The sequence below is a fragment of the Cherax quadricarinatus genome, chromosome 61 (assembly GCF_038502225.1).
Source record: "Cherax quadricarinatus isolate ZL_2023a chromosome 61, ASM3850222v1, whole genome shotgun sequence".
Classification (NCBI taxonomy): Eukaryota; Metazoa; Arthropoda; class Malacostraca; order Decapoda; family Parastacidae; genus Cherax; species Cherax quadricarinatus.
Genome location: NC_091352.1, coordinates 2,240,208 through 2,258,044, shown reverse-complemented (window position 1 = coordinate 2,258,044; position 17,837 = coordinate 2,240,208). Strand labels below are relative to the sequence as shown.

The window sequence follows — 17,837 nt, the reverse complement described above, 5'->3', positions numbered from 1 at the left end:
CAATCATATGGAGTTAACAGACTAAAACATTGTCATAAGTTTCTCTCTTCTATGTGAGGATTATTTGTGTATTGTTCCAGTCACTGTAAAGTGCCTTCTTTGTTCTTTAATGGAAAAATCACCATTGACCGACACCCCTCCCTTCCTATTAGTCCATTAATTTGGCATTTACACACCTCTCTCTCCCATTAGTCTGTTAAATTCAAGTTCCACTGTATAGTTGAATTGAGTTTAATGGAATGCTAAGTTTAACATACAGTAAGTAATTAAGTTATCTGAAGATAAGATTAGTGAGCGTAATAATATTCTAGGTAAGATATTATTAAAACAGCAATAATAATATGAAGAGATAGTAATATAAAACTGCAAAGAATCAACAATTTTAACCCTTTGACTGTTTTCGACGTATAAATACGTCTTACGAGCCAATGTTTCTGACGTATATATACTCAATAATTCTAGCGGCTTCAAATCAAGCGGGAGAAAGCTGGTAGGCCCACATGTGAGAGAATAGGTCTGTGTGGTCAGTGTGCACCACATAAAAAAAATCCTGCAGCACACATTGCGTAATGAGAAAAAAAAAACTCTGATCGTTTTTTTTGGAATAAAACGCCGACTTTGAGGTGTATTTTCGTATAGTATTTATCGTTGTATTCGCGTTTTCATGGTCTTAGGTGATAAAATGGAAAACATATTACAGAAATAGAGATGATTTTCATTACTTTTACAATGAAAACTACCTTGAAACTGACCTCAAAGTAGCGGAAATGTTCGATTTTTACCAATGTTCAAGAGTAAATAAATCACACCACACGTCCAATACACGTCAACTGGGGAGTCTAATATTCTTTCACTAGTGCACTGATATTATTTATACCATTTTTACAATAATGCAGTCGTCTGCATAACAGTAAATTTTGTGTTTTTTTTGTATGAATAAAAAATCAAAATAGAAAGCAATAATAATATAAGAGGGGCCTAGAGATGTGACTAATGAATAGAGCATATGTTATTTTAGTGCCACGAATGTCTATCTTGTTTATTCTGGACCCTATTTTGAAATTGGCATCTTTTTTAGTTTGTGTGAAATTGGCCAAATTGCCAATTTCTGACCACCATATTGGGTACTTCAAATTAGTAAATGGGAGGTTTCTTGTACTCAGCTGATAGATAAAATGGAGTTCTAAAGAAATAGCTATGAGTTTGGTCAACTGGAACAATGGAATTGGCTGAAAATAGGGCTCAAAGTCGGCGAAATCGCCGATACGCATATGTCGCCGAGACCGCTAACTTCGCGGGAGCGTAATTCCACGAGTTTTCGACCAAATTTCGAACTTTTGGTGTCATTACCATCGGGAAAAGATTCTCTATCATTTCATAAGAAAAAATAATTTTTTTTTTTTCAAAAATTGAGCGACATAGAATGACAGTTTCAGAGAGGGGCCTGAAACAGTCAAAGGGTTAATTATAATAACTACCTTTACTGGAGGTAGAAATACAATATATGTACTTAAAACAATAAGTTCATGAGTATGAATATTTATTGGACTCGGGATAAGTTGGTTGCATTAGCTATACTTGACATTTACTGTATTTTTTATCTACATAAATTTATATCAATTCCACTACAGTATTAGACTGTTATACAGTGATAAACAAATATGCAAAGAATTTCAATACCCTATTCTGCTCTATGAAGTCAACAAAAGCACATCATCAGTAACCCAAAGAAGAAATGTACGCACTTTTTGTTCCAACCAGCATAATGTATGAAGTATTTGATCTGTTTATCCTTCACTTGGACTTTGAGACACTTGGCTTCATAGATAAGTGGTCCATGGAAACATAATACTTTTTCAGCTGCAACAAAATACAAAAGAGAAGTTACTTCTTGCAAATGTATAATACATCTGTTTAAAGTAAAATATTTTATGATATATGAAGTAGCCAGTAAGTAAACAATTTAAGCAAACAGGTGAAACTAAGGTTTATTATTATTATTATATTCTCACTGAGAGGCATTTAACACAAAGATCAAACAGTGCCTGGGAATGAGAGTTAATCTTGTTTTTCCCCAAGATATCATCTCCAATTCCTTTGATCAAGCACCCATCCCCATTTCAAGGATTATTAAGATCTGTCCTTTAACTTTCACTGCACAGACCCATTCCCACATGCCTAGGCTAAAATTTACCTCTCACAGAATATTTGAGGGCACTGTGCTTAAAATGTAGATTTATGCAAGCAACAATGTCACCAATAACATACATATATGCAACAGACAGTGAAAGGGGGTTGAGGGATTGTTGTGATTATGTTCATGTAAAGTGCTAACACCATATAGGTCATTGATGATATTAATGGCCTTATGATTTCATCAAATATTCCAATCTTTGGGATGGATAGGTGCCTGGCCATGTACAGAGGGGCCCTACAATACTATGTTCATATTCCTTAGTACAATATTGATTTTGGCATGATAGTTTAGGTACAGTTAGCAATTTTGGATGTTAGGTGACAACACTAACTTGTCAAATCACCAACAATGAGTTAACCAGACAGTAAGTTCAGCAATTTGTTAACATATAATCATAAGTTATCCAACAGTATAATTTAAGTAAAGGTTAAGTTATGTGTGCTAGTGGTTTATAAACACACATGAGCAAGGTTTATAACAAAATGTGTTGTGTTAGGTAAGTAATAGCCAACAGCTTTACTAAATTACATGGTATAAACCTTGGTAATAAATACCGACAAGTTGGTTTAGAAAGACACGTAAGCAAACACTATAACATATTTATTAGAAAATGTTTCGGTCCTGGGACCGAAACGTTTTCTAATAAATATGTTATAGTGTTTGCTTACGTGTCTTTCTAAACTAAATTACATAAAAGAACTCTTTGTCAGTAGGAAAATATTAAAGTGTCTTGATCAATTAACAACCTGGGAACATCAGCAAGATAACCACCATTCCAATTATGTAGTCAAGATTCAGCCTGAGCTATGCCTATCTGCTGCTTTGAATAATTCCAATTTTTGAAGCTTATTCTACATTCTACATTTTACAATTTGCCATGGTCCAGAATGAATCTTACTATTGTATCCTGCATAATTTGATGATTTCTTGATTTTTTGTAGGGCACAGATTACCATGATGAAAGCAGTAACCTATGTGACAATTGCATAAATCAGACATGAGGGTTTACTGCCTTTGTTAGCAATACAAGTGCCCTATACTATTTTAGATTTTTTTACATATTATTAACTATGAAGACAGTGTTCCAGCAAATTAGAGAGAAAGTTACATTGGCGACCAGAGTAACTGGATACACACAAATAAAATATAATGCAATCTTTTACTGACAATATTTCACCTAGGCAGTGAATTTTTTCAAGTTATGGAGAACCCTGGATGAGCATATAGTACATGGGGAGTGTAGTGAGGTGCACAGTCAGGTTACATGTGTTGAAGGTTAAATCTTGAGTACCTTTAAAAAATGATTACAAATGTATGATTAAGCAGGGTTGGACTTGAGGGCCTGTCTAGCATAGACCAGTAGGCCTACTGCAGTGCTTCATCCTGTTGCTATGTTGGGAAACAGGTGTTATTCACCTGAATAATTCCTTTAGTAAGAAAGCAAGTTTATTTAGGCACACGTATACATAGGTACAATTTATCATAGTGAACATTAAAATGGTATAAAATACCGACAGGTTGTTAGGTAAGACACATATGCAACAGTTAGGTATCTTTATTATGAAACGTTTCGCCTACACAGTAGGCTTCATCAGTCGAGTACAGAAAAGTTGATAGAAGCAGAAGATACTTGAAGACGATGTAATCAGTCCATCACCCTTAAAGTTTTGAGGTGGTCAGTCCCTCAGTCCCTCAAAACTTTAAGGGTGATGGACTGATTACATCGTCTTCAAGTATCTTCTGCTTCTATCAACTTTTCTGTACTCGACTGATGAAGCCTACTGTGTAGGCGAAACGTTTCATAATAAAGATACCTAACTGTTGCATATGTGTCTTACCTAACAACCTGTCGGTATTTTATACCATTTTAATGTTCAATCTGTCAGACACTGCAACACAAGGGTATCTTGGTACAGACCTGCAATCAACTTCGACAACTTCCACTAGTGAGAGCGGCTGGATTTGAGAGGGACCTGACCGCTCAACATCTGAGTTCTTACCTCTCCTAGTGGCCTACGTCTCACCTCTTGGCGCTATATAAGCTCCATCCTGTCACTTCATCTCCATATTGTTTCATACTATGGAACAATGCTCTTCTCCAGACTGAGGGACTGACCACCTCAAAACTTTAAGGGTGATGGACTGATTACATCGTCTTCAAGTATCTTCTGCTTCTATCAACTTTTCTGTACTCGACTGATGAAGCCTACTGTGTAGGCGAAATGTTTCATAATAAAGATACCTAACTGTTGCATATGTGTCTTACCTAACAATTTATCATAGTGTCAATACCCCCCTCCCCCTCTGGCAAAAAAAAAAAGTCAGTGACTCATTGGGGTCCTTGTTACGCATAGCAACTCCTGCAACTAGTTGATCAAACAAAAAGTGAAAGACTTATTGCCCTAAAGATACTTCAAAATGCAGGATTTGGGAATCACCAGCACATAAATATCCAAAATGTTCATACATGCTCGTGACTTTCTTTGTGCTTAACAATATTTTATATGTAAACCACACATTGTATGCTACATGTAAACTACATACTGTATGCTACATGTAAACTATACACTGTATGCTACATGTAAACTACACACTGTATGCTACATGTAAACTATACACTGTATGCTACATGTAAACTATACACTGTATGCTACATGTAAACTACACACTGTATGCTACATGTAAACTATACACTGTATGCTACATGTAAACTATACATTGTATGCTACATGTAAACTACACACTGTATGCTACATGTAAACTATACATTGTATGCTACATGTAAACTACACACTGTATGCTACATGTAAACTATACACTGTATGCTACATGTAAACTACACACTGTATGCTACATGTAAACTATACACTGTATGCTACATGTAAACTATACACTGTATGCTACATGTAAACTATACACTGTATGCTACATGTAAACTATACATTGTATGCTACATGTAAACTATACACTGTATGCTACATGTAAACTATACACTGTATGCTACATGTAAACTACATACTGTATGCTACATGTAAACTATACACTGTATGCTACATGTAAACTATACACTGTATGCTACATGTAAAATATACATTGTATGCTACATGTAAACTATACACTGTATGCTACATGTAAACTATACACTGTATGCTACATGTAAACTACATACTGTATGCTACATGTAAACTATACACTGTATGCTACATGTAAACTATACACTGTATGCTACATGTAAACTATACACTGTATGCTACATGTAAACTATACATTGTATGCTACATGTAAACTATACACTGTATGCTACATGTAAACTATACACTGTATGCTACATGTAAACTACATACTGTATGCTACATGTAAACTATACACTGTATGCTACATGTAAACTACATACTGTATGCTACATGTAAACTATACACTGTATGCTACATGTAAACTATACACTGTATGCTACATGTAAACTACACACTGTATGCTACATGTAAACTACACACTGTATGCTACATGTAAACTATACACTGTATGCTACATGTAAACTATACACTGTATGCTACATGTAAACTATACACTGTATGCTACATGTAAACTATACATTGTATGCTACATGTAAACTATACACTGTATGCTACATGTAAACTATACACTGTATGCTACATGTAAACTACATACTGTATGCTACATGTAAACTATACACTGTATGCTACATGTAAACTACATACTGTATGCTACATGTAAACTATACACTGTATGCTACATGTAAACTACACACTGTATGCTACATGTAAACTATACACTGTATGCTACATGTAAACTATACATTGTATGCTACATGTAAACTACACACTGTATGCTACATGTAAACTACACACTGTATGCTACATGTAAACTATACATTGTATGCTACATGTAAACCACACATTGTATGCTACATGTAAACTACACACTGTATGCTACATGTAAACTACACACTGTATGCTACATGTAAACTATACATTGTATGCTACATGTAAACCACACATTGTATGCTACATGTAAACTACACACTGTATGCTACATGTAAACTATACACTGTATGCTACATGTAAACTATACACTGTATGCTACATGTAAACTACACACTGTATGCTACATGTAAACTATACACTGTATGCTACATGTAAACTACACACTGTATGCTACATGTAAACCACACATTGTATGCTACATGTAAACTACACACTGTATGCTACATGTAAACCACACATTGTATGCTACATGTAAACTACACACTGTATGCTACATGTAAACTACACACTGTATGCTACATGTAAACTATACACTGTATGCTACATGTAAACTATACATTGTATGCTACATGTAAACTACACACTGTATGCTACATGTAAACTACACACTGTATGCTACATGTAAACTATACATTGTATGCTACATGTAAACCACACATTGTATGCTACATGTAAACTACACACTGTATGCTACATGTAAACTATACACTGTATGCTACATGTAAACTATACACTGTATGCTACATGTAAACTACACACTGTATGATACATGTAAACTACACACTGTATGCTACATGTAAACTATACACTGTATGCTACATGTAAACTATACACTGTATGCTACATGTAAACTATACATTGTATGCTACATGTAAACTATACACTGTATGCTACATGTAAACTATACACTGTATGCTACATGTAAACTATACACTGTATGCTACATGTAAACTATACACTGTATGCTACATGTAAACTATACACTGTATGCTACATGTAAACTATACACTGTATGCTACATGTAAACTATACACTGTATGCTACATGTAAACTATTATAACGGGTTTGTTTGGTAGGTGCTGCAAGCGGGTGGTTAATGATACGTCTTCGGAGGCTTCTTACTTTATTATTAAGTCGTGGTGGGTACACAGGCTTGTGTTGTGCCCATGGCCCGGGCAAGGCCATGCCACGAGAGAGAGCTGGGAGGCCTTGTGTGTTGCTGCTAGGCCGCTGTGTGAGTGAGGCGGAGGCATGGGCCAGCAGGCTGGCGTGCCTACCGAGAGGCCTGGCTAGAGAGGGCAGCACCTGAGTGGCGCGAAATATGAACTAAGCTGGCAGACAGCATGGGCTGTCTGTGCAGACAGTACAGGCTGTCTACATACGCTCGGCCACCTACCGCGCGTTGTCCCGACGCGACAATACTGGTGGTAAAAGAAACTCGGTCTCTCTCTCGTAGGAACAGGGCACAGAACACAAAATAAAAACATGTATATACATATGGACATGGAAAAAAAAACTTCCTACAGGGAGGGAAGAAAAAAAACATGTGGGGTGTGCTAAACATCGTGGTCAAAGGCAGTGTGCGTCGAAGGGCATCACTGCACGCCTTCCTGCGTCTGGACAGATGCTACAACACGGGAGACATCGCTGCGGCTGAGCTGTGACGTAACAGGGTACGGTCTCCTCTGGAACGGTGAAGCAGACATCGTAGGAGTCGCTGCAGGTTTTCACTCAACCTGGGGCACGACATGCTGGTGCCCTCGAGCGAGGCGTCGACAAAACTCGGCAATTGGGCAGGACTTCTGGCAAGCGACTCAGGAGGACACTTCTCGACTGGTACTGTCGCTGGGCTGTCACTGCCGGCGAGCATGGAGCAAGTTGTGGAGCGAGTCGTGGCAGAGACGACTGGGCGAAACATCTGGGAGTCATAACATCATACACTAGGCTGCAGTGAGAGAGCTAGCAGTCAAAGTGACATCTTTGTGCAGGCTGCTCACTGAAGCTTGTGACACGAGGCTGACACAGCACCTGCCGACAGGGCTAACTGCGGCTTGGCGAGTATCATTCGGCAGTTGGAGTTATAGCAGAGGTTAGTCTAAGCGTCCTCAGACTTGTTTCTCTACATATAACTGCACTCTGACGGTCTGGAGGTGAAGTGAAACAAATCTCGATGGGAATCGTAGCAGGTACGATTCTGCAGAACATCACGAGCGAGGAGCATAAAAGCTTTCTGTACAAGAGGGCTCATATGCTCAGGGCTGAGTAATCAGCTGTCAAACACACTGGTCACACGGGTGACTCAACACAGTGGTGCTACTCAGGTCTGGCTCAGACCTCACTAGACACACGGAAACTTTACACACACCGCGGTACAACATGGCTTAAACTAGCAAATGATGCTTTTCTGTGCATAAACTGACTAAGACATACGAAAATGTGAGAACACTGACTGAGAGGAATTAATACACGACATATATCTTCTCTCAATCTTCTCGACGATATTTTAATAATTACTGAACACTCGATGGTGACATCATGTGATGTCAGGCGTGATGTCGCGAGGTGACGTCAGCAGCACTGTGACGTCAGCAGACATCTCGAGGTGACGTCAGGCAGACATCGTGAGGTGACGTCAGCAAACATCGTGACGTCATGAAGTCGGGCAGCATCGTGGGTGACGTCGATGTGATGCGGGCAGCAGACCACAGCATGAGGCCTTGGGACATCTGGTAACTCACGTGGCTGGTAGATCCACGTGACATCGCCCACACCCACGTGGCGTCGCGATCCACGTGGCATCATGATCTACGTGGCATGCTGGTCCACGTAGCTTCGAGTGGCCTCGGGCACTCGGATACACAGCTCTGGCAATCAATTCACATGGAAAACAGCAGAAAACACAGCAGAGGGAGTGGGCAGTGGTGAGTGGTGTATGGTAGACGGATGAGCGTGAGTAGGGTGAGCATGGGCAAGGTGAGGAACAGCCACTTCCTCTCCTCTCCTCCCCCACCCACAAATATGTAGAGAACTCACACTGGACGCAGAAATCATCAAAAAACTCACCTCTGGCTTGCTGAAACAGCTGTGCTGAGCTGAATAACAACAGCAACATACAAGTGACGCTGAACACGTGACTTGAGAAACAGCATGGGACACTGTAGCGTGGGATGCTGTAGCGTGGGGTCACTGTGACGCCACTTACAATTCTTGGAGAATTTCGGCAAATTTCGGCCTGGATCCTGCTTGTACCTGTGTCTGGATGCTCAAACGTGCAGACACGACATCAGGATAACTTGTTGAGAGACAGATGCTTCTTGCATGGGATGATGAAGTAAAGATGACTTCACCCCTCTTCCTTCCTCTCGGGGTAAACACAACGCTGCGACCACCGCTGGTACCAATATAACGGGTTTGTTTGGTAGGTGCTGAAAGCGGGTGGTTAATGATACGTCTTCGGAGGCTTCTTCGTTTATTGTTAATGTCGTGGTGGGTACACAGGCTTGTGTTGTGCCCATGGCCCGGGCAGGGCCATGCCACGAGAGAGAGCTGGGAGGCCTTGTGTGTTGCTGCTAGGCCGCTGTGTGAGTGAGGCGGAGGCATGGGCAGGCAGGCTGGCGTGCCTACCGAGAGGCCTGGCTAGAGAGGGCAGCACCTGAGTGGCGCGAAATATGAACTAAGCTGGCAGACAGCATGGGCTGTCTGTGCAGACAGTACAGGCTGTCTACACTATACACTGTATGCTACATGTAAACTATACACTGTATGCTACATGTAAACTATACACTGTATGCTACATGTAAACTATACACAGTATGCTACATGTAAACTATGCACTGTACGCTACATGTAAACTATGCACTGTACGCTACATGTAAACTATGCACTGTACGCTACATGTAAACTATGCACTGTACGCTACATGTAAACTATGCACTGTATGCTACATGTAAACTATGCACTGTACGCTACATGTAAACTATGCACTGTACACTACATGTAAACTATGCACTGTATGCTACATGTAAACTATGCACTGTATGCTACATGTAAACTATACACTGTATGCTACATGTAAACTATACAGTGGACCCCCGCATAACGATATTAATCCGTTCCTGAGAGCTCATTGTTATGCGAAATTATCGTTATGCGAATGAATTTTCCCCATAAGAAATAATGGAAATCAAATTAATCCGTGCAAGACACCCCAAAGTATGAAAAAAAAAAATTTTACCACATGAAATATTAATTTTAATACACACAAACTGAAAAAGGCATGCACAGTTACATGACACTTACCTTTATTGAAGATCTGGTGATGATTGATAGGATGGGAGGAGGAGAGAGTCTTAGTGTTTAGAAGGGGAATCCCCTTCCATTAAGACTTGAGGTGTCAAGTCCTTTTCTGGGGTTACTTCACTTCTTCTTTTAATGCCACTAGGACCAGCTTCAGAGTCAATGGACTTCTGTCGCACAACATATCTGTCCATAGTGGCCTGTACCTCTCGTTCCTTTATGACTTTCCTAAAGTGTTTCACAACAGTGTCAGTGTAATAGTCACCAGCACGGCTTGCAATAGCTGTGTTAGGGTGATTGTCATCAAAAAAGGTTTGCACTTTAAGCCACATTCCACACATTTCCTTAATCTTTGAAGTAGGCAACTTCTTCAATTTCTCTCTCCCCTCCTCCGAACCAGTTTCCTCAGGTCTGGCCTCTTGCTGTTGAAGTTGATCTAGCAGCTCATCAGTGGTTAGTTCTTCATTGTCCTCCTCCACCAACTCTTCCACATCATCCCCACTAACCTCCAACCCCAAGGACTTTCCCAATGCCACAATGGATTCCTCAACTGGCATAGGATTCCCAGGGTTAGCCTCAAACCCTTCAAAATCCCTTTGGTCTACACATTCTGGCCACAGTTTCTTCCAAGTAGAGTTCAAGGTCCTCTTATTCACTCCCTCCCAAGCCTTACCTATAAGGTTTACACAATTGAGGATATTAAAGTGATCTCTCCAAAACTCTCTTAGAGTCAATTGAGTTTCTGAGGTCACTACAAAGCACCTTTCAAACAGAGCTTTTGTGTACAGTTTTTTGAAGTTTGCAATAACCTGCTGGTCCATGGGCTGCAGGAGAGGAGTGGTATTAGGAGGCAAAAACTTCACCTTAATGAAGCTCATGTCCCCATAAAGTCGCTCTGCCACATCTGTAGGATGACCAGGGGCATTGTCTAACACCAGGAGGCACTTAAGGTCTAATTTCTTTTCAGTTAGGTAACCTTTCACATTGGGGGCAAATGCTTGGTGTAACCAGTCATAGAAAAAGTCCCTAGTGACCCATGCCTTACTGTTTGCCCTCCACAGCACACACAAATTAGCGTTGAGGATATTCTTTTGCCTGAATGCTCTGGGAGTTTCTGAGTGATACACTAATAAAGGCTTCACTTTGCAATCACCACTAGCATTGGAACACATCAACAGAGTAAGCCTGTCTTTCATAGGCTTATGTCCTGGGAGTGCCTTTTCCTCCTGAGTAATGTACGTCCTGCTTGGCATTTTCTTCCAAAACAGGCCTGTTTCATCACAATTAAACACTTGTTCAGGTTTCAGTCCTTCACTGTCTATGTACTCCTTGAATTCCTGCACATATTTTTCAGCTGCTTTGTGGTCCGAACTGGCAGCCTCACCATGCCTTATCACACTATGTATGCCACTACGCTTCTTAAATCTCTCAAACCAACCTTTGCTGGCCTTAAATTCACTCACATCATCACTAGTTGCAGGCATTTTTTTTAATTAAATCCTCATGCAACTTCCTAGCCTTTTCACTTATGATCACTTGAGAGACGCTATCTCCTGCTATCTGTTTTTCATTTATCCATACCAATAAGAGTCTCTCAACATCTTCCATCACTTGCGATCTCTGTTTCGAAAACACAGTTGAACCTTTGGCAAGAACAGCTTCCTTGATTGCCGTTTTGTTGGACACAATAGTAGCGATGGTTGATTGGGGTTTACTATACAACCTGGCCAGCACGGAGACACGCACTCCACTTTCATACTTAGCAATGATCTCTTTCTTCATCTCTATAGTAATTCTCACCCTTATTCCTGTAGGGTTGGCACTAGAAGCTTTCTTGGGGCCCATGGTCACTTATTTTGCAGATAAAATCACCAAAAACACTGTAATAATACGAAATGTCCCGATTGTATGCTTGGATGTTACCACGGAGGCTGGCTGGTAAACAATGCCACCGGCGGAACATGTGAGGCTGGCTCAGGTCGCACATTAGACGCGTCTCGGACGAATAGCGTTGCGCGGGTTTTTTAGCGGTATGCGAGGCAAAATCTTAGCGATAAAATGTATCGGTATGCGGATTTAACGTTATGTGATGCCAACGGTATGTGGGGGTCCACTGTACACTGTACGCTACATGTAAACTACGCACTGTACGCTACATGTAAACTACGCACTCTACGCTACATGTAAACTACGCACTCTACGCTACATGTAAACTACGCACTCTACGCTACATGTAAACTACGCACTCTACGCTACATGTAAACTACGCACTCTACGCTACATGTAAACTACGCACTCTACGCTACATGTAAACTACGCACTCTACGCTACATGTAAACTACGCACTCTACGCTACATGTAAACTACGCACTCTACGCTACATGTAAACTACGCACTCTACGCTACATGTAAACTACGCACTCTACGCTACATGTAAACTACGCACTCTACGCTACATGTAAACTACGCACTCTACGCTACATGTAAACTACGCACTCTACGCTACATGTAAACTACGCACTCTACGCTACATGTAAACTACGCACTCTACGCTACATGTAAACTACGCACTCTACGCTACATGTAAACTACGCACTCTACGCTACATGTAAACTACGCACTCTACGCTACATGTAAACTACGCACTCTACGCTACATGTAAACTACGCACTCTACGCTACATGTAAACTACGCACTCTACGCTACATGTAAACTACGCACTCTACGCTACATGTAAACTACGCACTCTACGCTACATGTAAACTACGCACTCTACGCTACATGTAAACTATGCACTCTACGCTACATGTAAACTATGCACTCTACGCTACATGTAAACTATGCACTGTACGCTACATGTAAACTATGCACTGTACGCTACATGTAAACTATGCACTGTACGCTACATGTAAACTATGCACTGTACGCTACATGTAAACTATGCACTGTACGCTACATGTAAACTATGCACTGTACGCTACATGTAAACTATGCACTGTACGCTACATGTAAACTATGCACTGTACGCTACATGTAAACTATGCACTGTACGCTACATGTAAACTATGCACTGTACGCTACATGTAAACTATGCACTGTACGCTACATGTAAACTATGCACTGTACGCTACATGTAAACTATGCACTGTACGCTACATGTAAACTATGCACTGTATGCTACATGTAAACTATGCACTGTACGCTACATGTAAACTATGCACTGTACGCTACATGTAAACTATGCACTGTACGCTACATGTAAACTATGCACTGTAATGCTACATGTAAACTATGCACTGTAATGCTACATGTAAACTATGCACTGTAATGCTACATGTAAACTATGCACTGTAACGCTACATGTAAACTATGCACTGTACGCTACATGTAAACTATGCACTGTACGCTACATGTAAACTATGCACTGTACGCTACATGTAAACTATGCACTGTACGCTACATGTAAACTATGCACTGTACGCTACATGTAAACTATGCACTGTACGCTACATGTAAACTATGCACTGTACGCTACATGTAAACTATGCACTGTACGCTACATGTAAACTATGCACTGTACGCTACATGTAAACTATGCACTGTACGCTACATGTAAACTATGCACTGTACGCTACATGTAAACTATGCACTGTACGCTACATGTAAACTATGCACTGTACGCTACATGTAAACTATGCACTGTACGCTACATGTAAACTATGCACTGTACGCTACATGTAAACTATGCACTGTACGCTACATGTAAACTATGCACTGTACGCTACATGTAAACTATGCACTGTACGCTACATGTAAACTATGCACTGTATGCTACATGTAAACTATACACTGTATGCTACATGTAAACTATACACTGTATGCTACATGTAAACTATATACTGTATGCTACATGTAAACTATATACTGTATGCTACATGTAAACTATACACTGTATGCTACATGTAAACCACACATTGTATGCTACATGTAAACTATACATTGTATGCTACATGTAAACTATACATTGTATGCTACATGTAAACTATACACTGTATGCTACATGTAAACTATACACTGTATGCTACATGTAAACTATACATTGTATGCTACATGTAAACTACACATTGTATGCTACATGTAAACTATACATTGTATGCTACATGTAAACTATACACTGTATGCTACATGTAAACTATACACTGTATGCTACATGTAAACTATACATTGTATGCTACATGTAAACTACACATTGTATGCTACATGTAAACTATACATTGTATGCTACATGTAAACTATACACTGTATGCGACATGTAAACTATACATTGTATGCTTCATGTAAACTACACATTGTATGCTACATGTAAACTATACATTGTATGCTACATGTAAACTATACATTGTATGCTACATGTAAACTATACATTGTATGCTACATGTAAACTATACACTGTATGCTACATGTAAACTATACACTGTATGCTACATGTAAACTATACACTGTATGCTACATGTAAACTATACATTGTATGCTACATGTAAACTACACATTGTATGCTACATGTAAACTATACATTGTATGCTACATGTAAACTATACATTGTATGCTACATGTAAACTACACATTGTATGCTACATGTAAACTACACATTGTATGCTACATGTAAACTACACATTGTATGCTACATGTAAACTATACATTGTATGCTACATGTAAACTATACATTGTATGCTACATGTAAACTACACACTGTATGCTACATGTAAACTACACACTGTATGCTACATGTAAACTACACATTGCATGCTACATGTAAACTACACATTGTATGCTACATGTAAACCACACATTGTACGCTACATGTAAACTACACATTGTATGCTACATGTAAACTATACATTGTATGCTACATGTAAACTACACATTGTATGCTACATGTAAACTATACATTGTATGCTACATGTAAACTATACATTGTATGCTACATGTAAACTATACATTGTATGCTACATGTAAACTATACATTGTATGCTACATGTAAACTACACATTGTATGTTAGGCAAAGAAATAAATTTTTGAATTTGAGTTTAGAATTTGAACAAAGACATAAGCCTCTCGCCAGGAACCTTCTAGACTGGTATCCCACATAAAATATAGCACTTCATTAAGACCACTGGCCCATGCTAGACAGGTTCTTCTCAAATACAACCCTCGCTCAATCATACGTCTGTGTCAGCATTTTAAAAGCCCCTACGGGTTGAAGCTTCACTCTGCACCTCAGTACTCTGTAAATATGATTAACAAAGTTTCTCTACAACTGAAAAAAAAAAAGTGTATGGGAGAAACATTGTCAATAAAGGATTACATTATAGTTATAAATCCCAGGATTACATAACACTCACAGTATTTCATATAACATCTCTGATACACAACTTAAATCTCCTACATTAGCTCTCCATTATCAAATTATCCAGAATTTAACCTAGAATAACGGCAGAAATTCCCAGAGAGGAACTAGTTCCCAGTAACAAGAACTAAACACACAGTCTCCACCACTACTCTTTAACTCACACTCGCTGAATTTTGTTTTACACGGCGTCTTCTCCACCGCTGGTGCCACTGGTGGAGTTTCTGGCATGGTGGAGCTCTTCTCCTCTCTGGAGTCTCTCATTTAGTGGATATTAGTGGAAGGTTGTGGTGATCCATCCGCCGCCGCCGCCGCCGCCACTCTGATGGTAAACCATCAACATCGTTCTTGTAACTGACTCGTATTTAATGAATCCGGATTTATACTTAAAATCCACCAGGGAGTTGATGTGAGTGTGTAAGTGGGTGAGTAAGTGGGTAAGTAATTAAGTAAATGTGTAAGTGGGTAAGTAAATGGATAATTAAGTAAGTGGGTAAGTAAGTAGGTAAATAAGTGGGTAAGTAAATAAAATGGTAAGTGGGTAAGTAAATAAGTGGGTAAGTAAGTTGGTAAGTGGGTAAGTAAGTTGGTAAATGGGTAAGTAAATAAGTGGGTAAGTTGGTAAGTGGGTAAGTAAGTTGGTAAGTGGGTAAGTAAATAAGTGGGTAAGTGCGTAAGTACGTGGATAAGTAAGTGGGTTAGTGGGTAAGTAAGTGGGTAAGTATGTGGATAAGTAAGTGGGTTAGTGGGTAAGTAAGTGGGTAAGTAAGTAATCAAGTTTTTTAAGATACAGGTACACATAAGTATAATTATCATACATAGTGTAAATTATCTAGGATAACCCTGCAACAAAAATAAAAGTTATTTATTCCCCTTGATACAGAGAACACGTCTCGCCCTTGGCACCAGGTGACATAAACACTAAAATTATAAGACACCATTTTTTACTACCATATTATCCGGCAGGATATTAACCAAGACACCAAAAATAAATTCGGTATTCCTGGAAGATTCCAAATTTTTTATTTACGGCTCTTGCGCTGAGCCGGTCGTCAGCCTGCTGTTAGTTAGTTAGTTTAATATGTTTATTATGCACCCCATACCCATCCTGTGGGCGGTAGTGGATGTGTTTTTAATTTTTCTGTTTTATGGGGGTTTAATTCCCACCTTTCATACTGGAAAGTTGAAATTATAGTTATAAAAATTACACAGTAAAGGTGTCTCAAATTTTGACAATAGTTACGCAAATTAATTTTTTTTATTTGACTCTTTTTGGGGTTATTTTAGGTAATTAACACATGCTGATATGTGAGACACTTGTAATTGTCCAAAAAAGGTGTAAATGTCCTTAAATAGACTAAGATAATATAAAATGAGAGGAAATACTGTAATCGTAGAGAGTGTTGTTATAACACCGGTCAGAAGAGAGGACAATCTCGTGACCCGAGGTCAAGGATACCAGTGGAAATAAATCATTTTGACCTTTCTGGGGTTATCCTAGGTGATTTACACTATTTATGATAGTTGGACTTATGTGTAACTGTGCCTAAATAACTTACTTGCTTTCTTAATTTGTTACTTATTTACAAGGACCACAGTAGAAATAAGTCACTTTGACTCTTATTGGGTTATCCTAGATAATTTACACAATATAAGATAATTGTACTTATATATACCTGTACCTAAATAAGCTTATTTACTCACTTATCTGTAATTATGGAGGACCGGCCAGTCAGGTCTTAATTATCGATTCTTCTTTGTTTACGCTGGCTGTGATTGGCCAGGAGCTTCACTACTGTCCTCTGATTGGTCCTCACCTGCTGCACCTACTAAAATCAATATATAACTCCCGCTTTGTCTTCCAAAACTTATTTAGCCGGGTCACCATATGGAGAAGACCCGGGCCAGAAGTACCGGCAAACCTCTAATGAATGAATGAATTCCAAAACTTACACTTCCCACAAAGAATGCAGAAACCGAGGTTATATAGATTATGTTCCTTTATCAACCAACATAATGTCTAGTTCCTCCAGAGGTCGGCATCACCATTGTGGGCATTATGGCGTTTCAGTAATAATTATTATTTTAAAAATATTTTATTAAGTGTGAACTTTATTTTGTATTATTGCATACAGAAATAAAATTTCTTTT

At 39.1% G+C, this 17,837-nt stretch overlaps 1 protein-coding gene across 1 annotated transcript in view; it reads right to left on the bottom strand.

Annotated features, from left to right (window-relative positions):
• Positions 1-17,521, bottom strand: part of MRG15 (MORF-related gene 15) — a 66,527-nt gene extending 49,006 nt beyond the window's left edge. Inside the window, exons 1-3 of the mRNA XM_053792138.2 lie at positions 17,391-17,521; positions 15,851-16,008; positions 1,746-1,860 (exon numbers count right to left, since the gene is read on the bottom strand). Coding sequence (XP_053648113.2) covers positions 1,746-1,860; positions 15,851-15,950 — 215 coding nt within the window. The 5' untranslated portion in view covers positions 15,951-16,008; positions 17,391-17,521. The remainder of the gene's footprint in view (positions 1-1,745; positions 1,861-15,850; positions 16,009-17,390) is intronic.
• Between the last annotated feature and the right edge of the window lie 316 nt (positions 17,522-17,837).